This window comes from Chaetodon auriga, chromosome 20 (genome assembly GCF_051107435.1).
Source record: "Chaetodon auriga isolate fChaAug3 chromosome 20, fChaAug3.hap1, whole genome shotgun sequence".
NCBI lineage: Eukaryota > Metazoa > Chordata > Actinopteri > Chaetodontiformes > Chaetodontidae > Chaetodon > Chaetodon auriga.
This window is the reverse complement of record NC_135093.1, coordinates 17,607,671-17,632,899: the sequence shown is the minus strand read 5'-3', so window position 1 is coordinate 17,632,899 and position 25,229 is coordinate 17,607,671. Positions and strand designations below refer to the sequence as shown.

The 25,229-nt window shown below is 42.2% G+C and overlaps 1 protein-coding gene across 1 annotated transcript in view; it reads right to left on the bottom strand.

Annotated features, from left to right (window-relative positions):
• The window catches only part of pemt (phosphatidylethanolamine N-methyltransferase), a 53,859-nt gene extending 44,128 nt beyond the window's left edge, over positions 1-9,731 (bottom strand). The window contains exons 1-2 of the mRNA XM_076759953.1: positions 9,308-9,731; positions 7,813-7,920 (exon numbers count right to left, since the gene is read on the bottom strand). Coding sequence (XP_076616068.1) covers positions 7,813-7,920; positions 9,308-9,391 — 192 coding nt within the window. The 5' untranslated portion in view covers positions 9,392-9,731. The remainder of the gene's footprint in view (positions 1-7,812; positions 7,921-9,307) is intronic.
• Between the last annotated feature and the right edge of the window lie 15,498 nt (positions 9,732-25,229).

Sequence of the window (25,229 nt, the reverse complement as noted above, 5' to 3'; positions counted from 1 at the left end):
TCACGGTGATAGCCACAAGTAATCATTGAGATAAACACATCAGCTACTGAAGCAAAATGAAAATATGCTCCCTGATAAACATACTGTGAGATTGCCTTGCATAAGAGACTCCAACGGAGTGTGTAATTACCTTACAGTGAGTTGGAAACTGAAGCTAAAAAAAGTGTGAATGAATCTGCCTCCCCATCCAAAGACAACAAAGAGCAGAAGCAATATTACACAACACAGAGTGATCCAACTAGAAATGTACACTGTGCAGACATACAGAGACCCAGATGTGTTGCTGCCAATTCTAGAAAAGCACAGCAGACACACTTTGTAGCGTCCAAGTTAGCCGAAGGAAGTGAGAAGAGGAAAAGGTGCAGAAAACACAAAAGAAGCAAAAAAAAAAAAAAAACAACTACTTCTAGCTGCTGCTGGCAACACCTCTGGTGATATGTCGGGTGTGTATCATCAATACCAAAATAATCCTTTCTGCAAAGTCTTCATGTGGCTGCAGGTCGAGTCCACTGAGTCAGAAATTGAGCTTTTCGAAAACATAAATCATAACTATGTCCATTTATAATATATCTGCATTTCTGTCTGGCTGCTGATTGGCTGATGAAACTTGCTGCTGCTCCAATCTTGGTTGGTTTGATACACAGTGATAAGCTGTCACTGCCACTGTTCTTCCTGCGGTTCAGAGGATGTTTGCTAGGAAAGAGGTCCAGCCTGACATGTGCTTAGTCAGTAAACAGAACAGCTGGAACAAATTCGGTTTTAATTACATCCCATGAAGACTAACAAAACAGTCATTTTTAATACACATACAGATTATGATTATATGCGACGAAGGCAGAGGACTAGGTGAGGCTAAGGATGAAAAGAGCTGGGGATCATTGGGAAGTGGCAAGAGGGTAGCTAGAGGCCCGGTGATAGAGGAAAAGGAGAACATTACCACTGCGTGATGCACCAACCCTCCCTGTGACAAAACCATTGTTGGTGAGAGCAGCAGGAGAGGCTGAAAGGAGACGACAGCAGGGGGGCAAAGAGAGAAAAATGGTGCAGAAGTGAAGTGAGAAAAACAAAGGAAATGGAGAGCTGGAGACGAGGAGGTGCACAGGGAAGATGACTGTGCTGCTGTTACAAATGATATGAAACATTTGTATGAGAGCACATTAACTTTTTTTCACCCTCTGTGATGTGTTCAGGGTTTAGAAGTGCCCCTCAGTGCTGCATGTGACTGCCTATTCTGTCTCCCCACGTGGCTCTGCGTAACCAGTGATTTTGGCACACAGGAAGTGTTATGTGTTAGGCAAGCAAGACAAGAGAATCAGAGCACCTGTGGGATGGTAGCAGCTGCGCGTCCAGTGTGTCATGGCAGAATTAGTTCCACAAAGATCAACTTCAGCAGCTTTACTGCTTCTTCAGCCACCTAATGCCGGAATCAGACTGTGGAATGAGATGAGCTGTGATTGGTAGGGCTCATTTGTGTAACGGCACGGCAAGAGTTTATGGCACTGTGATCATTAGATCTAACGCGACGACCATCGCTAAAGACAATAAAAGGGTAGTCTGATCCCAGCAAAACTCAGAAGAGTTAGAGTTAGCTTTTGGAAAGTGTCTTCTCTCACTCCTGAAGTCAGTCTTCCTTGAGTTTTTGTGAATCTGAAAGTTTGTGTCTTTTGGTCACAAAGAGCCTACAGATGAGTACTCGTGCATGTTGTTCCAGGTGAATCTTGTCCCTCTATGTATGTTTTTCCCTTGATTTCTTTTTTTTTTAAACCTATGAATCCCATGCAAGAATATCACGTCCACTGTGCCACTAAATGCCAGCATAAAGTCTCTGGCCAGTGTTTCCTCACTGTTCAGTTGGCCAGATCCAAACAAGGAGAGAAGGCCGCTCATCTGTGTTGCGTTCAATGATTGCATTGTGCTCTGAACAATAAGCTTCAGAAGCAGCAGCATGTGCCGACTTTATGTTGCCTCTCAGGTTGCATGCTGTCCACTTCCTTTACTGGTGGAGGTTTTTGCAGTAAGATGCAGCCTGAGAGAAACACTGTGAGCGCTCGTCAGGGCCAAAAAAAAAAGCAGTTTCCATCTCTGCATGTTTTTGAATTAAAAAAAACAAAAAAAAAAACAACCTCTATAAAACAGAACAGAACATCAATCAAAGATGAGTCAGGCACAGTGCTTGTATGCAAATACAACATTATCAATCATAAAGCATAGCATGGGAACAAAACATGGTTTTCAGCAAGGTTAGTGCACTGACAATACTACAAAGTACTTCTTTATAGGATTTTTTAAGGGTTTTCTATCTTGTTTGCTTAAATCCTCTCATGTATCATTCAGTCTCCTTCAAAAAACACAGCAATGAACACCCTTTCTGAATTCAACTCTTCATGACTGCACAAATCCTGATGCCTCTTCTAATGCAGTGACTAATCTTATTTACCTCGCTGAATTTCGTATTCGATTCGTACTAATTTAGCTCCCAGAATGTCAGAATCCAATACAAATGTTGACCCTGACAGTCATCACACCCATCGTCACACAGCAGTCACAACCTGGAGGTATCCTGTGGAGACTGGTGGCACAGCATTTGGACTGTCAGAGGTATGAATATAAAGCTCATCACCGTCACACTTTGTGGGAGGAAATGACATCACCAGCACCTGATGATGACGCCCCTGAAGTCAGTGCACAGGTGCAATTATCATCAGCAGGAGAAGCATTGCAACCTGAATCTGAGCTTAATGACAGCGCTGCACTGTGCCAGCTGACAGACGGGCTGTCTGTGTGGCATCTGCACTTTCCAGTGGCTTGGTCTGTCAATGAGTCACTATGTAGGCCACCCACACCGGGCCCGGTTCTAGACTGCTTTGATTGAGTGAGCGGGAAGACATGTTGATTGGTCATTGAACGCTGCTGTGTTGCGTGCCCCGGGGATGACGTGTTTTTCTAGGTCAACCCAGACATTAGCATCGCCGTGGTTCCATTGGCATAAGTCTAATGGGATTCTTCCTTTGGACTGACCCAGAAAACAAACTCACAGGTAACATCTAAGAAGTGATTCTTCACAAATTACAACTTTATGGATGTTATATCTAATTATCTATTATTACATGGTCTGCCATAGTCCAGTATAGATATCTGGTCTACTAACATATTTTCCATTCAAACTTGAAGCTACAAGGTAATTAGCACTGTCAATTTTAAATTTTAAACCCACCTCCACCCCCCTCTTAACGAAGAACAACTTTATCAATGCCCAATTATATTTAGTTACCGAATATTAAATGGAATAGAACCCTAACCCTAAATATTGTTATCATTATTGTTTGTGTTATTGTCTTCCATAGCATTCACTTACATAATAAGAGATATTCTAAGTAGGGTTTATTTTTTGTTGTGGTTGTTTTAGAGTTCTGTGACTCAAAACCTTGTCATATATGGTGGAGAGGAGTGTGACTACAGAGGTGAACGTCTTTTGCAAAAAGAAATTCAGTCTGTCACAGCATGCACTTCCTGTCAGCTTCAGCGGGGGACTCAACATGGCAACATCCAAAAGAGGGACACTGAGGAAGAAGACAGCCCACTGCTTTTGTGAGATCAAGACCCAGGTCTCCATCTTCACAATGGCTGTGGTCTCTTCAGAGACTGGCTAGGAGTCATGGAGTCCTGGGCTGAGCCTACACTGACGGATGATTTCATCTGCACTTTAGCCTGAGTCAGAGCGATGTGAAAGAGTTTGGGTGGTCATAAATTCTGCACCTTACTGACTAAGATCAAGCTGACCAATCAGATGTTCCTTTGGAATACTATTGCAGACTATCAGAATAATAATTGAAAGATTTTCCACATTGAATCTGTTGAAGCAGGGTTTGTTTGGTGGCACATTCTGAGCATTTGGTGGTCATCAACTCCAAACGGATCCCCACACACAAAGACAGACTCATAGCTCACACTGTCCAGGTGTTGCTGAGGTCAGTTACTGCAGAGATTCTGACAGTAAAAAGGCTTGACTGCTCCCGGTGCCTGAAAGCAGGATTTCCGTTCCAAAATAAGGTAAATGTGTCACAACCTCAGCGTGGCACACTGACCTCCTGGCCCCTCTCAGTTCAGATTGTGTCTGATGTTACCTCCATTACTAAAGAGCAGATGAGGAGTCCCTTTTTCTGCTCACTTTAGGGGTGGGTGGCATACCGGGTTCGTCACCATCCCCAGTGTCAATTTTACAATACCATCATGCTCCTCCACTGCTGTGGTAAAATGCAGGTAGAGAGCTACGTACGTACTCTCAGAACTGGATTTCCATCCAGTAACTACTATTCTCCTCACTATATCGCCGACTCTTTTAACACGAAAATGTGAAGGTAACATTGTAAGCAACAAACGCTAATTTCTCTGTTGTTTGCTGCAAGAACCAACAGAAAAGTCTTCATCTACTCCCACCATCCGAGGAAGAAAAGGCCCAGGGGATTAACTATATGGCACCCACAGCAACAACAACAACGGAGAAACTCACAAGACTGCACTCTGACACAACTTGGCATTTAGCCCTGACCTCTGAGCTCTCTCTTGGCAGTTATCTTTCAGAGAGTACAAATACCACCTCAAAACACAACGTGACCTGATGGAAATGCTGCTTCTTAACAGAGCTGCATGTTGTACCACAGCCTAATTACTGGGTCAGACTACTGGGTCATTTCATACTGCAAAGCATCTCTCATTCAGATTGTCGTGGTCACAACGTCCGCAACTTCCACGTTCACATCAACCCATCTTTTATCACAAGTACGTGGATAACAGGGCAACGTGTACCTCACACTGCTACCTGCAACTATTAAAGAAATGAAGCTTCCTCCTCACTCGACGGATGATCTAGGAAGAGACGGGAGAGGAAGTGGAAAACACCAGACAGCACCAGACATTAGTCAGTTTAAAGAGCCATTTAGGCATTTAGGCAAGTTTACCATAGAAACTTAAAAGCACTGCTTGCCACCTCCAAGTGACCAAAACCAGACTCTGCAGTTGCCCTCAGGCCTACAGAGCATTTTTGCAACTTTTTCCAACTCAGTAGGCAGCTGTTTTTGGTAGACAGCTCTGATAAACAAGACACATTTAGCAGTTAAAGAGGCAAACATCATAATCCGATTCAAGTTAAAACTCAGCATTGTGCCAAACCTTCAGCACTATTTGCAGCAAGGCACAAGCACAGCGCAAGACAAGGCGACAGTGTGACCTGCAACAAAGGATACGAATAAAACATACATTACCACTACCTTTCATCAAATGTCATCGGCATGTATGGGCACAGTCTTTGGACCAGGTGCACAGAGACAAAGATGTCAAGATGGTGCTCAAATGAGATACACATCTTCTCAAAATCCCGTCAGCAGCTGTCTGAGCCCGGGTGACAGACATGTGACCAGAAACATCAGAAATGGATGGGACTGAATATAGAATATAGTTACTCACAAATGCGGTTCTGTTTCTTTCTTCACCTTTTAAAAGACAGTAGTTAAATGAAGTCAGATGAAATACCATCCCCACACTCCCACCTTGTAGAAATACAGCACTATAGCTTAAACAGACGTGATGAAAAGATATTTTACTCCCTCAGTTCCATCAGTCCTAATGCTGTTTGCCTGAATAACCCCCATTACAGCCACTTACAGCTTACCTTCCAAGAGCAACATGCACAAAAAGGGCAATTTGGAAGGATGTGCAGGGCCGAGAGCACCTCAACAGCATTGACTTAAATGTAAATAATTGGCTTCTCTTTTCGAGGAGGAGAGCTACTGGGTGATGAAGATGTGTCCTGCTGGGCTGTGCCAGTGTCATCGTAGACTGAGTCACTGGTCGAATGAGTAAAGGTGAGTTAAATGGCATTCTGGACATGAAACGTCCACCTTTGAAGCAGGGATTTATCTCGTTAGTGCTTAAACATTTTGAATTGGTAAACTCTTAATCACGAGTGAGTTCATTATAATCAATGGGGCGCTCTCACCATGTACAACGGCACAGCAGCGGATAAAGAATGTGGGTGAGGTACACAGGTGGAGAGGACTTTTCTTACACAACTACCTTATCTTAATTGCAGTATTATGTAAAGCTCCAAGCATAATTGGACTGAAGTGCTGGCATGATTCACTGAGTAAACCCCATCACGGAGGAAGACGGAACTCGGAATACATGACTAAAGTCTGCATGACACTTGTGCATGTGAAGGATCTCTGATTGAAAACGAAGTAGAACATTTCTCTAAGTCTCTGTGAAAAGACTGACTCTTTCACGCTACACTGCAACCCCCAAAGCACCAACATCACTCTGACACTGAGATACAATATTATGTAATGTACAGCCCACCAGATATTAGTCCTAATCAGTCTTGATTTCCGAGCGATGATCCTAAACAATTGAGATATCTGAGATGAAATCGTGAAATTCGTGTCGCCGTCTTGTCTGTGAACTGCCCTTCTGTCTGTTTTATCAGCCTCAGGCAAACCCTCGGGACAGTTTGTCTTGATTTGACAAAGACAAATCAACAACCCATCAGAGGACTGATACACAATTCAAGTCTCAGTTGGTTTCTTTAACTACTTTATCCATGTTATTGTCTGGAGGTTTCAAATCTGCAGTCTCATGTTTTGGTTGTTTCTTACACTGTTTTCTCTGTTATAAAGTAAGACTTCCCCTTCTTCCTTTTTCATATTCCGCCTCATTTCTTTGACTGACTTGTTTACGATTGAAGTGTATTCTGACAGTCCACATTGTGGGGCAATTTCTACTCTATCCTCATGAGTTCCGTTCTTTGCCAAGTAATCTGCCTCCTCGTTTCCCTCCACATGTGTTCTGGTTCCCAAATAAAACCCACCTCATATCCTGCTTTGTGAATTTTGCTTGATAAATCTCATTCAGCGCATCAGGTCTGGATTTGGATTTGATTTCTCTGACTGTAATTAAAGCTGCTGCTGAATCACTGTCTATGACTGAGATGGTTGCTTTATTGTTGTCTCCCCACCTCAGGGCTCAGAATATTGCCGGCATCTCTGCTGAAATACCCATTTTCCATCTTTAATTCAGGGGTGGTTACAGGCTCTTTCCCACCCTCTGGATCCTTTGAACCATCTGTATAAATCTGTTACTACGAACTTCATTCTTGTTGCAGATGAGACTTAACTTCCTAAACTATATCTCCTGATTTCTTTCTTTTGTTATTATTGAGTGTGCACAACCCAGGTACTGTCGAATGGGTCTCATGCGATGTCCGCTGGGTGACAGCGCAGGATCAGTATCTGGGAGTGATTTTGAACGAAATGGCTCTCCATACCAATAACAATCAGCGGTGCAGTGAGGTCCCTCACCGGCTTCCCACCAATGAATCAGCTGTGGGCGCCTGGCCAAGGCTGAAGCACCGCTGCCAGGACTGCATGTCTTGACACTGATTCACTGACAAGCTTGTTGTGATTACTGCTGATTACTCACAGCTATGAACAATAGCCAGAATTTTGCTATTGTTTGTGCCAACCAAAAAAAAATAATAATTGAATTAAAAATGCTGTACAGTCAGACTGGAACTAGAAAAGGGTGAAGACATACTAAGCTGCCTACACACTTCCCAACAATACACTTGTGTTAAAGAAAATTTGCTTGTATTCGATGAAAACCCAATCAGGAGTAAGGTTTTTGGAAAACTATAACTGTTTTTGGGGTCCAGATATCAGTGAACCTAACCAGACCAAGTTTTGGATTGAGTACACATGAGGCTATTCAAGATGTTTTAGTAGCTACAATAACTCCAGCATGATCAACAGGAGGTCTTACCACATTCCAGAAGAAGGGGTTGAAAATGATGGCGATCACAGCAATACAGAAGCTGGAGTCATGAAAGTCGATGAGTTTCAGGAGTTCTTCCATTGGACTCAAGTCCATCTGAAAGAAACAGCCACGTCGAGAACTTATAGTGAGAAAGAAAAACTTGTAAAGTACTTAAAAACATAATTTAACTGACAGATGAATGGTTATATGTGGCCTTTTACACTGTCTTCAATTACTAGTTCTAAAACATGTTAAATATTGTCAGGGGTCTGCACAGGAAGGAAAACAACAGTCAAGTTTCCGTCCAAATTTTGCACAAATTCTAAATGAGTTTTCAGAAAACCTGCAAAAGAAAATGCTAATGAATTATTAATCAATTAACCATTAAACCATTGCAGAAGAAGGAGCCACGATGAGATGGTGTAATTAGGAGTTCAACCTCAAACAACCTTTAAGTATTAACTTGAAGACCATTACAGTCTCCTTGCCAGCCCACACAGATTTTATATTTTTCAACTTTCCCACCTCTGCAACAAACTTTTCTGCGACAAACAGCTCTTGTACTGCTGTATCATCAGCATGGCACATGGCATAAAAATTGTGTACTAATGGCTGATATGAGGTTGATCGGCATGGAGTCATTCCTTCTCTGTCACACACTGGGGCGCTCTGTGTGGTTTTCCAGCTCATGCCTGTTGGTGATAAAGAGCAACAAAGCAGGTCTTTTGGGCCAATGCACTCAATTTGCTTTGAATCTGCTATGTGTTTTATATCACAGTGTTTGGGCCACAGGGGTTACATCCACACATACAACATCAATTCAAGAAAAGCCACATATACAACATCAATTCAAGAAAAGCTGGGACACAATAAAACAGGATGCAGTCACTGGGAAATGAAGTGTGTGTATCGACATGTAGTGACATCTTTTGCCGCAGGCCAGGGAAGGTAGCTCTCAATGAGCAGTTTTTGTGTTAGTGTCAAAAAACATGACATTATCTGACATATTGTATTGTATGTATGTGCGTGTGTGTATAAATACATATATGTATGTACATACATACATACATACATACATATGATGTTATGATTTGAAAAATAGGTGCTTGTGGTTTTTTTTCTTCAACTGATCTGTTTACAAGTTACAAAACCTATGGTACTTGTGGTACTTTAATCAAAATAAAAGTTGATTTAAAAAAAACAAAAAAGAAACGTTACTTTTGCATTGAGGTTGAGGTTTGATTGTGTTTTTTTTTTTTTTTTTTACTTTTTATTTATTTATTTTGTAAACGTCTGTGTGCTATGGGTTTGCAAAAAACTATGCTTTTATTTTGAAGGGGCGACTGAGCCGGATGTTTTCGGCTGTCAGCCGCTATGCCAACAAGCTGACAGGTTCAGGCGGTCAAACCAGGACTTTCGCTGCATTCTGAGCGCTTACTCAGTCACTCACGTGAAAGCTAGACATGCAGAGCCGCCGCGTATCGAACAGTTTCGGTTTTACCTTCGAATAGTCGACGTTGTTGAGTCCTCCGCAGCAGTCCAGCAGCGCAGAATGCGGATTCCCGGACGTGTCGCTATCGCTCATACACGCGGAGTGACCGCCGGCAGACCACCAGCACTGACCTGAGTGCGAGATGACGAAATATGCACAACGTAGAGTGCAAAGGTTCTTATTCTTCAGTGATAGAAAGGTGCAGTTGCTGTGGAGAAAAACACATGTCCTAATGAACTATAACCCCTTTCAGTGCATTCTGGGAAATGTAGTTGATAATTTCCCTGCGCTGGACAGAAACAGTCCATGGGCATCGAACACACGAGGTCTCTATTCTTGCCCAGAGAAGCACTGAAATCTTTAATTTTTGGACCTGGTGCCACACATGGAAACCTGTAGGGTTTTATTTCTTCCTGCGGTAGTTTTCTTCTTTGTAGTAAATCGATAGTCCGTCGCTCGGCAGCGACACCTGCTGGCTGGAAAGGCTTGTAAGAATTGGGATTTGTGGCGCAGCAAACTGTTAGATTTAATCTTTTCAATCATTAAATTCAGTAACATGATTAAATCTGTGATATAATGTAAATAAATGTAATTAAGGGTAAAGTCAACACCAAAATGGAAGTTATAGGACCCCTTAGGCCTATCTTTAGAGTTGATTGACAGGTCTTCTAATATACAGATACCAGCAGAAAACACACACACATACACAAACAGTATTTGATTGAACTATAGGTCAGCTCATTTAATTAAATATCTGGTGTGGAAAAACAAGAAATACAATGAATATCTAATTTATCCTTTTGTTCTCTCTCCCTCCTTTTCTCTTTTCCCCTCATTCTATCCTCTTTTCTCCTTTTTCATCATCCTTTCTCTTCTTTTCCCTCCTCACTTCCTTTCTTCCTCTATTTACTCCTCCTCCCTCATTTTCTCTTCTTTGTCTTCTTTTTCCTTTATTTTCTCCTTTCCTCCTCTTCTTCTTTCTTTTTTCCTTGAGTCCTTTGCTCTCACTTCTTCTCTTCTCACATTGGTCTTTGTCTTTTTCCTGCCTCATTTCTCTTCTTTCCCCTTTTTGACTGTTCTCAATTTTCTTTTCATTTCTGTCCTTTATTTTCATCCCATAACTGTAACTCACTGTCTTCTTTTCCTCTGTTCTCTTCCTTCTTCAATCCTATTTCCACTCAACTCATTCTCCTCTTCTATTTTGATAAGTTCATCCTTTCATCTCCCCTCCATCATGCCAGCTATTTATCCTCTCCTTCACTGCTGCTGTCTGTTCTGCCCTCCATCCTCTGTTCTCATTCCCTGTATTATTTCTTCTCCTCTACTCCTTCCACATGTTGTTTTTCTATTTTCCATCCATTCTTTTGCTTCCTTTTACTCCTGCCCTCCCCTCCTCCCCTATCATCCCTCACCCCCTGCGGTTTGTTTGGAGTCAATCAGTTAAGTAGAAGACACCCCATGTGGAGGGAGAAATAGAGCGAGCGCCAAGAGCCTCGCAGCTCCCTGACTGAGTATACTGTCCGTTCATCATCCTGCAAAGAGTCTGAGCCGAGAACTTTATCACGTCAAATAAAGCAGGCATGACATCCAGCCAGCAGGTGAAGATTATGGCTCTAATTGAGGCTCTCTCCTCCATCTTCCCTTCCTTCAAGCTCCTTCAGCTCGACTACATCTTCTCCACTTTCTCCTGCTGCTTAAGCCCCCGCCCCCCCAGTTCAGTACACGCTAAAAGCAGACAGGTGTTGTGAAAATGTGAAGGAAATAGGAGGAAATAGTGAAGAAATAGCAGATTCAGACACAGGAGGTTTGAGATAAAACTGCATTGAGAGTATAAACATAATTTAAATACCTGTTACCGCACAAGACCACTCGTGAGCCATTGTTAAGACAGACACAGTTAGCAACCAGCTGGTGAATGCAGGAGTTGGTGGAGACTAAAAACAAGAGCTAGAACATTTTCCAGGCAGCAAAAACACATGAAGCGAGCTGTACCCACTTAACAGCTGTTCATCAGTTCTTGCACATTTAAAGTGCACTTTCTGGTCATTTTATGTTGCATTTTTACATTTCATTGTGATTCTGATCTGCTGTTCCAGATCTTTTTCTTTCACCCACAGTGTTCCGGGTGAGTAAAAGAAGGTCAAATATAAAATATCAGTCTGTAAAATTAACATTTTGCAATACTCAACATTTCAAACATTTCAATGAACTAATTGGGCATTTAAGGAGAAAAGGTCACTGTCACATGAATCTGCTGCTCACGTCCATTAGTGGGGAAGAATGAACGACTATTTGTTGTGCTATCTCTCTCCAGGAGTTAGATGAGAAAATGAATACTGTTCTCATGTCTGAAATCATAAATAAATCATAAAAGCTAGGGCTGACAGCCGGATTGCCTAGCTTAAAAACAACAGTTTGCTGTTTTATTGGAGCGTTTGTATGACTAGTTCTTGGCTGGGAAAAGTGACTTAATGCATTCCCTGCTGCCTGTCTGGCAACTGGTCCGTGCAAAGAAATAGTCCATCTCAAAACCCCAAATAAATACTCATCATGTGGTTCTTACACTGCGGTATCTGTCAGGATTAAACAAACAAGATGAAATATGAGTAAGCTTCAAAGGTGCCAGTAATCAGACTTTGCCTCTTTCCCCCCTGCTTCCACTCTTCATGCTACGCTAAACTAAGCGGCTCTTGCAGCTTCATATTGAGCAAACAGACATGAAGGTGGTGTCAATGTGGGAATTCAACGCACACATAAAATTTGGCACAACTCCTTAGAAGTGCAATTGTCGCTAAAAAGGCCAAAGTGTTGGAGTGCTACATATAGAAACAGGTGCTTTGTGTTCAAACAGTTGAGGAGTCATTGGGCCTATCAGGATGGTAAATGGAGACAGTATTTTGAGATATACCCTGTTGTTGTTCCCCGTGTTCCAGACAGCAAAAGACTGCAATTTCTCACCTCTGATAACTACAGTATGTTCCTCTGTATTTAATTTGTTTGCAACTGTGTGGATGTACTTCACTGAAAGACCTGCTGGGTGTCAGTAATGTCATCTCTTCCCTCCATCTCTACATCTCCACTGGACATAATAACGGCTGCATTCGATTTAGATGGCATGAATGGAACAGACAGGACAAACAGAGGTAGAGAAAAAAGAAAAACAGACAGATCAAAGATGGACCGTCATAATGACTGTGACAGTTGACAAAGTAGTGTAAGTCGGTGGATCATGCAGCAGCTGTAGCTGTATGCATCACTGTGACTGTGAATGAGCACCTGAATTTTCTACATGAAGAGAAGGATTTGCAGAGAAGCTTGGTCACCCTGATTTTCACCCTTCATTGCTGTTTACAGTAGGAATGACAGAAAACCAAGCCCAAGCTCTTGCTCTCTTCAATGAAGTTCTGTAGCTGTTTTATATGTTTGTCCTTAAAAACAACATGAGCAACACCAGCAGCAGACTCCCTTCCAGCTGCATAGTTCCTGTTCTGGAGATGCTCCTGACGTGTGAGCTCTCCGTACAAACAGCACTGGGGTGATAGAAGTAGTGTGATCGGTCAAGACTGAAGAAATTCTTCCTCGGGCCATCAATACAATGTCCAAAGAGGAGTAAACAAGCAGAGGGAAAGAAGAGAGAGCAGAGGAAGAAGTGCTGATCTCTCATGCACACCTTTCAAGAAGTTGCTTTCAGACTGGAAGGCCGTCAGCTTGTAGATTAATGATTTCAAATGATTTCATTGAACACACACAAGGATTAAAGTGCTATCGGTCTGTCTGTGGACCCTCACTGACTACAGTCATCGCCTGAGTCCTTATGAGAATATCACAGAAGGTGACTGGAACACAGTCAAGCTGTTGTCTAGGCGCTGCTGAGTGTAAAAATCTGTTACTCAATGCGACTTGTGTTGGTTTGAATTTGCAAATCATGGGTTGACTATGAAGTAGGAGAGCTCGCCTGTTCAGTTACACACAAATCCTGTCAGTACCTGAGCAGGTTTATCATCAAACCGCTTCATCTCGGAAATGTGCAGAGGAACGACTAACACTTTAGTCTCTTGTGCATGTGGCTGCTCAGTGTTTGTCAAGAAGTGACATCTTTAAAGTTATAATCCTTCAGATTTTGGATTATTTATGCTCTCCAGGAAAGGGTGCATGTCATTTTTGCTTTCTATTTCATGCCAGTGATATTACTCATTGTTCACAGTTTCACTTTCCTACAGCCACATCAGAGCTGTATTGAGTTACTTCTCATGCAAATCAAATCCTACTGCTTCACATGAAAAGCAGTCAAATGGCAAACAGGGGGTTTAAATATTGCAGGGAGCAGTGGAACAAGTGAGCCACAGTGAGCTGCTAGATGAAGATTCAGAAAAGTAACTCACTCCTGTTCCTTTGCGCTGCTGTTGTGTGGAGAACCTGCACTCAGGTCGAGGTTTATCATGAATGACGGACAAATTAAAGACTGATTTCTATATTAAAACAAGGTCCGTTTGTTTGGCTGCACTGTACTTCTTCTTCTATTGTACTTCTGACAAAGCAGCGAAGTAGTAGATTATACATTTAATCCAGCTGTTCTTTCTGGCTGCAATGACGAGCAAATACGGCAGTGAGCAGTCAACTCCAGGATTCAGAAATGTCACAGATGCTTCTTACATATGTTCCTCAGTTTAGGTCTGAATAAAACATTGATTGTTGCAGAATTAATCAAATAAAACAAAACAATAAGATAAAAAATAATAGGACACGCATTATATGTGCGCATGGTGCTCTTATGAGGCAAGCAGGTCCTCAGTGGAGAAAAATACACAAACCCACATAAACACCCAGCCAAAAGGCCACGTACGCACATTAAACACACACAAGCACACATGCACAGGTAAATACTGTCCATAAACACAGCAGCTCCGCAGCATCATTTCCTCCAGCTTCCTCTCCTGTTTACAGTCGGGCGCTTTTTAAAGAAGACGAGACCCAGGCGCAGGCAGAGGGAAAAAACAACCGACGGAAGGCTCTGCGTTTGCTTTCCCACAATCCCTCTGTGCCCAGTGAGAGCATTGAATCATCAGAGACAGACAACAAATACGCATGACGTTATTCAAAAGCACACATGAGCTCTGATGAACGCACATGAGAGAGAAGTGAAGGGTGACCAGTCACAAGACTCATACGGCACGCATGCAGGCACGTTCTCACACACGTTGAGCCCTTCACAGCCGATATTATGATTGGATTTTTTTTTTTTTTTTTTGCTGGAGTGGAGTGGAGACTAAAACAGTAAAACAGAGCTAAAAGGAGAGTGAACATTAGACTCGTATTCAAGTGGCCAGAAACACTTATTCTACTGTTGCTCTGTAACTGGTGGATGTGTAAACAGGCAACTCTTTGCTGACACATTAGCCATATCAACTTTAAAATGATATCAGTGTTCTGTTTACAGCTTGTTCTGCTTCCGCCAAGAGGTAAAAAAAAAAAAAAAAAATCAATTAATACTGCTATAAATTCAGGAATAATATCAAAGTCAAATTGATTTATTGATTTTCGACCCATCATCCCATCCGAGGGGAATGTATAATATTCATTGTCAGAACTGTTGCATCTTATCAATGCAATCTGTGAAGAGGATTAGTGCGTAAATGCTGCTTCACCTTAAAGGGCAACGAGCTCAAAAGGTTGGGAACCAAATGTCATAGACAGGGATGTTGTTAGTGACCGAGCTGGCAGGCATGAGGAGTCACAAACATGACTAAAGACAAACTAAAGCATGATTGTACAAAAGAAAACTAAGCAAAATCCTCAACACGGGCAAACAGAAGAAGTGTGTGTTCAGCCTTATGAAATGCTTGGAGAAAAACACTACACAGAGCTTGTTGTTGTTCAACATGTCTCACCATTTAGCGAGTGGGAGAATGTTGTTTTCGCTTGACAAGCTTGTTCTTAAGTATTAGCTTATGCAACATTTGTGTGCTCCTTATCAGATAATGGATGATTCTTTGAGCCTGTATAAAACACATCTGTCTTGTCTGTTAGACGTGGATGTGATACGATGTATCTTGCACCACATCTCAGTGTGCTCATCATGAGTTTCGAGTCACAGCACATCTTGGGGCCACTTATCAGAGAAAAGTCCTGACCTCTGCTCGGGCTAGGTTTGACGTTTCTTTGAAGGTGGGAGTTACGGCCATTGCCAGTGGCTGCCGTCTTCTTCTTCTGTTAAATTTTATGGTGGTTGGAATCCAAGTGTTGCATTCCCACCATCTGCTGGATTGGAGGAGCTTCACAGTGCAAACTATGGCACCCCATCCACAACATTGTCTATTCTGTAATTCAGAACCAACTCAGTTGCTGCCCGGCACACAAAGGCTTCTTTTGCAACAACTGGAAGCTTCAAATGAAATAACACATGAGTTTATGTTTGATTTCTTCTGATTGAAGATGGTTTGTGTTCACAGTGTAGGTGGGGAGGACAGGAAAACAAGCAAGGGATTCATTTTAAAAGAGGAGGCCATTCCAAAAAAAAAAAGTCTCATGACATGACTGAAGCCTTCATGGTCACAGGATCCGTTCTCTCTTGACCCATTCATTCGTTCAGTGTGTGTGTCTATGTGTGCGTGTGCTTTAAGCTTGTGCAGTGTCCTTGCCTGTACTTTTTGTTTGTCTGCTTGTCTTTTGAATTTTAGTCGGTCTGTCATGCTGCTGTCAACAGTTAATGGAACCAAAGACACCCACAAAGAACAAAGCCACTGCAGTGCCAGCAGCAAACAGGGGAATGAGGGTATCAATCTGGTCCTCCATAAGACATCTTTGACCTGAACAGAAGGTGAACAAGACTGACTGACTTTTTATTTTTAAACCTGCTGTAATTGATTTTTCGGGGCACTTGGGGGCACGGAAAGTCAGCTGTGAATACAACACTGATACGTCATCACCTTCTAGCTTGAGATGGTGAAATGTCTAGCAAAGTGTTGCTCGATCACACATCCAGCAGGTCGCCTACAGAGCAACATTCATTCATCTGAAGTCAGATTTCCAATAATAATTCTCCTTTTACTTCTGTATTGGTCTCCACGAACCCCTAAAGGAAATATCTGGCTCTTTAGCAGCGAAATGCTCCACTATGTTCACCAGCTAGATGCTAAGGATGTCTTTATATGCGAGATGCTACAACTTTTTTAGACCACCTGTGTTGGTTTTCAACAGGCTTCAGTCTAATATGCAAAATTACTTTGTAGTTCTGTGACCTAACTATGTATCCACCCTGCACAGAATGCACCTGTGTAGTGAAAGTGAAATCAGTCTTTGCATTCATGAGGAATATTTAGCATCATAAATCTGTTTTTCAGCTACCTATCCATCCACCCCTCCCTCTGTTATCTTTCATTCACCGGCCCGTTCAATCATCCATCTGTCCTTCCATCTGCAGCCAGTTGTGAAAACTAATCTGGTCTCTTTTCCCAGTGCCGTTAGGCTCGGTGAGCTGGTCTCTGTCGGACATTTCGGCAACAGCAACAGAGCTCAACAGCGAGGAATCAGATAATGCAGCACAGGAAACTGATGGGCAAAGCAAATTTATCAAAGGAAACAATGGAGATCATCCTCTTGTCTCGGACAGTCCTGCTATTGCTTTCGTCAGCTCAACTGAATTAGCACAGATGATAATGTGTAATCCTAAAACTCATCACTATTTGATACTGTGACTCGTCCACCAATTTATGACAACCGTGGATTATCAAATCAATAAACTCAGTCTCATTTACACCAATTAACTTACACAAAGAACATGTCGATCCCCAAATACGAGTCAGTTACAGTAATATATGGCTGCATAATATTTGCCAACGAGATGTACTGATAGTGTGCGTATTCAGGAGTTTCTTGTAATCCAAGAGGAAGGACGTCATTGGTTAAACAGATTAAGTTTATGATGTGTAGTAACGGATGTTGTTGTTTTGGGACAGGAGGTGGACGCACGTGCTGCTCATTCATCCTTTTCCCTGCTGACAATGAAACAAACAGAGAAAGCTTCATTAGATTTAATTTGCTACCTGCTACTGCAGTGATGCAGTAAAGGCTTAATTTAATTCTTTATTTATTTTGAAGTGTTTAATCAGTTTTAATTCGAACTTCTTCCCATTAAACTGGAGGCAAAGAGCAAGTACACAGCGGGATCACTGTGACAGCTTCGTGGCAACTGCATGGACGGGACAATAAAGACAACAAAGGAGTTAATTGCATAAAGAGATTATGAATGGACCATTAAAAAAGGCCTTCAGTGACATAATTCAAAGGACAGTGATCAAAGCAGACAGCACATTTAATGTGTGCCTCAGCCTACGCAGCCACTCTTCATGTATAAGTGATAATAAAAGTCCAAAAAATTCATGACAGAATTTCATGGCCCATGTGGGAGAGGCTCTTCTTGGTTTATGGCTAACGTCATCATACGCCCAACCAAAGATTTCTGACCTTTCTTGTAGGCATAAATCCTCATGATACTCTGGATATGTATCATAGTATGAAAGGATAAATTATATTAGATCTCTAATCTAATTATACTAGATTAGAGACTGAAAACAGAGCTAAAAGGAGGATGAATGTCTTCAGTCTTCAAGTTTCCAGACAGACAACTCAAAAGGAGTCCTAATGCTGTTCTGTGCCTGCTGAATGCGGAAAGAGCCGACTGTTTGCTAAAGTTTGCCATGTCAGTCAATGATTCTATTCTATGTCAGTGTGGTGTTGAGTCTTATTTTAAAAACAGCTATTGCAAGTCTGAAACGATGCCTTTGAGTGCAACTGAGTTGAGATGGGTCATTTGGATCAGGCACACCACTTTCGCCTTCAGACGTAGCAGGACCACCTGTGACGTGATTCAACTGAGGCATACCTTTTCTCATCATCTGTTCTCCACTCATTCCAAAAAAGCCTGAGCTACTTTGTCCCCGCCTCCTGACCTCTTTCCACATCTTTCCCTCCATACACTCTGGCCTTTCCTCCACCCTCACTCCCGTCCTCGCAGTGCAAATGAGGCGAGCTGCGATGACGGACCGCCGAATGTAAACAAAGAGTGGCCTTGCCACTGTGGATCGATCCAGCTGATGGCTTCCGCGTGATTGTAGGGGCAGATGATGGGAAATGACAAAGACATTTCCCCTCTGCACACATCCAGTCTCATGTGGGATCATTAACTGTCACATTAAGAGAAGAAATGCCTGCGTCAGTGGCAGTCTGACGCTGAATTGGCCATTTCCAACGAATATGACCAGAAAGACGCTGTGGCAGACATTCATAAGAAAGCATGATTTGGTTGGAATGAGCTATAATTAGGTTGGAATGCACTTATTATTACTGCAGTCCTTGTTAAAAAAAAAAGGACACTAGTTTGAGGAAATCTTGACAGTCCCCTATTAAACATATTAAAGGTGACACCTTATCACAGTTACACACCACGGAACGTGTTCACCCAGTAGGACTCAATGTGAGAGATAACAAAGACACTTCTACTTCCCAGTCCTTTCCTACTTTGTCACCAGGAAACATGCGTCACCCCTCAGTGGGAGACTCTCTCCAGCCCGCCCAGGGAAGGAGATTAACGCGGTTTTCTAATTTAATCATAGTAATTTCACGAGCCTGTCAATGGCACGCCTCAGCAGCACTGACGGAGGCTGGTCACAAAGAGGCCTTTAATTCTGGCGGCCAGTCTGAGAAACAGAATGAGTCACAGCGAGTACAGAGTGGCAGCCTTCGATCTGGCTTCGCTGGCAGAGTTAGCGCGGTCTCATTCACTCTCTTGCTGTCTGTGTCTCGCTCTGACACGAACACATACCAAAATAAACACACATGAACTTCCCGCCTCGGATCTCAGATCATGCCTTTATTTCCCGCGCTCACTCGCCGACTTTACGCTGCGCCTCTTGCATCGTGCAGGCTCTGCAGGTTGATGCTTGAGCATAAAAGCCTCACTCACTCATTGATGCAATCGCTCATTTAATGGTTTTCACATTCACTCACTCACTCGTGCACTCACTTGTTGGTTCTTTCACTCATCCACTCGCTCACTTTCCAATCTCTTTGCTCACAGATTGTGTTCAGCTACTTGGTGGCCAGGGTGTCCAGATGCTGAAGTTTGTACTCACTCACTCAGTGACTTGTGCATTCACTTATTCACTCATTCATGCATTCACCCACTTGCTCTCTGACTGACTGACTACCTCACCCACTCACTCACTCACTCACTCACTCACTCACTCACTCACTCACTCACTCACAAAAACACTTTTTACCAGCCAGTGACTTCACAGAAGCATCTCTCTTCCTCCTGCTACCTCTCTCTTGTCTCTAGCACACATTACAAAATACACAATACAAACACACTTACTGGCTTACACACACACACACACACACACACACACACACACACACACACACACACCTATACTCTTGCCCTGGTTCTTTGTAGCCAAGAGACACTGTGAAACTCACACAGAAACAAACACTTTGTCCCAATTATGCAAAGACATTACGCAAACTGTTTAAAATGCAACAACAGTACTGATCCTCCATGTGAAATTAGTTTAGAAACATCTGACTGCTGAAAGCACAAATTGTGTGGTACTTACCTACGTCAGTAGTGGCTGAGTGACAATGCTTGTGTGTGTTTGGAAGAGGAGTGGTAGATGTCCCTAGTGTCTGAGGCGACACATTTCTACAGGGCCTAGTAGCCGTATGGAGCTGCACAGCGTGGGAATTACTGTCAAGAGCTTCACGTACGGAGTGGACATGAAAGTACAGTGTAATCGGACGGGAGCACAAAGAGCAACATACAGTATGTTACAGTGCATAATTATGATGGAACAACATGTCGTGGTGTTTGTGTGTGCTTCGTTGAATAAGCCCTTGCATGTACTGGTGCTCCTGTGCGTGCACACAATCTCTCCGTCTGTTTGCACTGCATAATTTCAATCACATGCGTTCTGAGCTGAGGCTGTTGTCCGTTGTTGTTGACTGGGACAGAAAAATAAACTCCAAATAAACCTTTTACTGGCCGTCACATTTTATTTCAGGCCTGGTCCACCACCCCCTGAGAACAATGTGTTTCCTCTTGTCTTGCTACATAATTTCCCCTTAAACCAACTGAATGCATTGATATTTTTGACATGCAAAATGTGTAACATTATACAATGTAGAGTGTGAGGGCGAAATTGGGTTTGGAACATACTGGGCACAGTGGAGGACAGTGAAGAGGTGCATTATGCTGCAGAGGTTTTTGAGCCAATTTTGAGCTACTTTTTGCTTTTCTCAGTCAAACTGGGTCAAGATTGGAATCAGCTACGAATAATGTGAATCCTGAGTAGCATCCTCTGTAAAGGAGCAAACTTTTCTGAGCCACCTTTAAAGCCCAGAGGGGGTAAGTGTCGTAGGGGTTCACAGTGAAGTCAAACAACTGTGATCTGATGTCAAAGCTGCACTTAGGAAGTTCTTTCCCACACAACAGCACGGCAGCAAGAGAAATTTATTACCAATTAAACGCTTTCAGTGTGAACTAGCAGCAAAAGCAAATGTTTGGTTTTCATTAGCAGTGATATAATAAAGCCCAAAAACAGCTGCAGGAGAATGAACAATAAACAGTGAGGCTGATGTCAATGAGTAAAAATGATAAACAGTGTTGTTGGATTGCATGCAGCATGGTTTCCTGTGAAGCCCTCATGCAGAGACGATGTCGAGGAGCGACTTGTTACATCAAATGGAACTGTAATCTGTTATTTTAATGTGAAAAACTGTGTTGTTAAATTACAGTTACTAAGCAAAATGGGGATTACTCAAGGAGCTGTCTACGCGATATTCACAGAGTTGTTCTGTGTTGAAGCAAATCAGCCACGTCTGTGTCATGTGCTGTCAAGGAACATCCACCACAGGATACGCCGTGGTCATCTGTGGCCACTCACTTCTTTGTTGCTCTCATGCTCTTCTTAGATTGGCTCCTGTGGAAGCTTTTGTTATAATATGGATTAAAATTCAGGAGGCTGATTCAGCTTCCCAGCATGAAAACATTCAAAAAGGACAAAGCAGAATCTCATAAGACATGGCAACATGAGCAAGGAGCGATTTACACAAGCTCAATCTGGATTTCTTCTAATATTACATCACTTTCATATCCAGTGATAATCTTCAGGATTTATTCAGCAGACTTTAGCCGTTGCAAAACCTGAAACACAGAAGCTGCACGTTGATGTTAATTGAACAGTTGTCATTACAGGAAAGCATATTGTCAGTTAATTTCATCGGATTTTCACTTCAGCGTCTCCCAAACCTGTCAACGTTCACAGTTTCAGCAAGGTAGCGTACCAAACTGCAGCTTATCTTTTCAGCTGCCTCATGCCATGCCACATACCAAGTTACCTCATCGATCATGAACACTTAAGCTTCAGCGTGTGTCCTTCTAATTGTCATTTTCTCCCATTGTTCCTGATTACCTCATCATCACCTGAACGGTGCTCAGACCCACATGGTTACTGAGTCTGAGTGGACAAGGAACAATTTTGAGCTGTAGATTAGAAGACAAGAGGAGCAAAAATGCTCTTACATAACAGACATGACATTATGTTTTGATTGCTTAAAAGACGTCTGAATCACCCGGGGAAGACAAACATTACTGTACATCAGACCTTGAGCACAGACAGGATGCTCTTGCCATGGCTGTTGCGCAACGCAAAGTGAATCACAGGGCTGATGAGAACGCCCACATCTGCCACATGAATGGTCTGTGTGACGCTTAATGATCGCACTCTTTAATTGCAAAGTTTTGGAAGTACACTCAAGAAGGCTCTCAGTGTAGTTACGTTAGTACATCTAAAGTAGGTAAAGTAAGAAATTCACTTATTCAATTCATTTATATTATTGTTTTTTACTTGAATACTTCTATAATGTGGAAGGGGCACAGAGTTAAGTGTGCAGGACTGAGCAGGCATTAATACTAATGTTAGCTTGCTAAGTTGACTTACTAGTGAGTGGAATCCTTGACAGGATGCTGAATGTTGTCAAGGGGCAGAGGCTAAATTTGCTAATGCTGGTCTAAATAGCCAATGCTATGTGTTGGAGAAAAGGAGAAAGAGTGTCTTGTGTGTTTGTAGGCTGCACAGGCCTGTGATGTGCTGGGAAAAGCCCTCACAGGCTTAGACTGTTTCCAAAAATATGCCCCAAACTGGGTTAAACCAGCTGAGGTATCACTGTAGTTTAGAATTGCTTACAAAGTGAAGAGAATTAACATTTTAGATTTACTTTAATGTTAGTGAATGACTGATTGAATTGGTTACTATTTCCAAATTAGGATAAAGATGAAGAAAAAAAACAAAATGTAATGGATGGATTTCAATTTTGTGGTCCATCAAACTGGGGTTTTATGATTTCATCTCATTTAAATTCACACGCTTAGCAAGACACAGGTCATTTCCTGTCGTCGACAAACAACGGAACAAATCTCCGCAGAGAAATGTGCCTTTGTGTTTGGATAACCGCTAATCAGATAAAATCTCTCGTGTAATATATACAATGGTGGTATGCAATATTAGGCATGCTGTGTCAGCTGTTGGATTTATTTAGCATCTTAATTTTCATTATTTTCGTTGCTGAGGCAAACATTTGCAATAACCAGACCCTGTGAACTCATCTCTCATTTCCTTTGCAACCGTGATCTCATTTTCCTGCAGAGGCCTCGAGGCTTCGAAGTATTCTTACAACTCAAAGACACGGTGTGTGTGTGTGGGGGGTGTGTTTATCATGCATGATGTAGGCATCTGAGTGTTAATGCATGACTGACTATCTTGACGTCGTGCTTTGGACCGGAGCCATCAATTTCTTACAAAAATCTATGTCCAGAGGCAGCAGCTCAGCATCTGTGTCGCTGTGAGGTCTGAGGACAGAGAGAAACAACAATCGATCGAACTGTTTTCTGTTGGCAGGAGGAAAAAAAAAAATGCACGAAAGCCCCTGATTGGCCAGTTCTGACTCTCAACTCATCTTACAGCTCCTGGTGTACGTTGCTCTCGTCTTCATGAGTCAAAGCACTGAGCATCATGTTAGCTCTGGGTAAGTGTTTCGATAATAATGGAGTAAAATGACGTAAATACACTATGAACTCTGAAATTTTCATTTATTATACATCTCCAGGATTTAGTACAGTACACACTGCACTATTAACACACAGTTTTTGACATGCACGATGCAATGCTCAGCTTTTTTTGGTCGAGGGGTTTATTAAAAGCACAAAAGTCACAAAATGACACTGTTCACTGCTGTTTACAGTAACGGGGTTTTCTGAATTGAGGACAACTCAGAAAAAAGCTTCCAATGATAAAAGGTGTTGGTGAAAATGCACGGAAAAAAAAACATGAAAATGAAAAAGCAGTTTAAGTGTGACCTATAAAGTAAAATCAGTTGGCGTTTTAGCTACTCAACCACTGGGAGTTCTGTTATTGTGAAACAATACTCCAGGTGAACTTAAATTTCCAGGGTGAAATGGGGAAAAATGGCAATCAAATTAAACTTTGATGACGCGCTCGTCCTCTGCTGGTGTTTTCCCCGTTACAACTTGCAGAAACATACACAAAAAACGAAATGAAACGAAACGAAGCTCGCACGCAATAATAATGTGGAAAATGCAGCCTTTGGAGTGTACGAAGCATTTCTCAAGGTCTGGAGTTCAGTATTGTCGATCAATACAGTTTTGACTATTCAATGGTATCACTACATTGGCATCAACGTTTCTATCTGGGTCAAAGCTTTACATTTATTGTGCAAAGTAAAGTGATGAGGTGCCTTCAATTCATGATTTTCAAAACTATGCCAAGGTTGTGCTCTTCATCCTGTGTGAATAGGGTAAGGTTGTCCTTTGAGAGGGAAGCGAGCGGTGATCTGTGAACAATTGTGACAATTCAGTTATTTCAGTGCGTAAATAAAAACAGCTGGAAAGCCTATGAGATGTGTAATGTTTGAGTGACACGAAGGGAATGTAGGTTGGCTTTGAACAAATGACAGTGAAGTGGAAGTCCTCTGGTGTGACAGAGGAATGTCTTGGAGCTTGGGAGTAAAGTAAAGTAACAACTGGAAGAACAAAAAGCAAACATGATGTAGGGAAGGTATGCATTGGGTGAGTGCAGATTATACAAAAAGGCTGTTCAGGAAACAGAAAAAAATAAATACCACATCTATACTGAGTATGATTAGGTCCCTTTTTTTGCTATTACCTTCTGTGCTACACTCAAAATTCAACATTCACAAAGTAATTGAAGCATTATGAAAGAGCAGAGGGACTTTTGCAAGCGCTATTGCAGCTGCAGAATATGCTCAAATGCATCAGTTGCCACCTCACCTTGAGGTGTAAATGCTCCTACAATACAGGAAACCATAAACCGATGTTAGGTTAGATGGACGTACAGAAAGGCAAGAAAACTGGAGCTCAAAATATAGTGTTTGAGAACTTTAAAATGACCTCTCAGCTCATTACATACATTTTATTCATGCTTGTTTTGGGGAGTCTGTAACGAAATACATCTCTTAATCAGACCGAGAACTGAGAACCGAAGCATGAAAAGGACTCAAAGGATGACTTATCAATGTGACGCCATAACAGTACATGACTGAATCATTTCCAGGTGATGGATTCTCAATGCAGGGCTCCCACTTCACTGAGGACTGCAGCTTAGAGTGTTTATTAGACAACGGACAGAAAATTACTTAAATTCTGATCCACTGATAAATCCTGTCATTTCATGGTTCCAGCTTCACAAATGTGAAGATTTGCTGCTTTTACTTTTAAGTATTTTACTATTTCTTTTTATGCGGAAACACTTGATGTATATGGAGGTCAGACCAAAGCATTCTGACCTCGACTCTGAAGGTGTCAGATAATCAGACTGTGATGCTGATGTTGCTCCAGTAT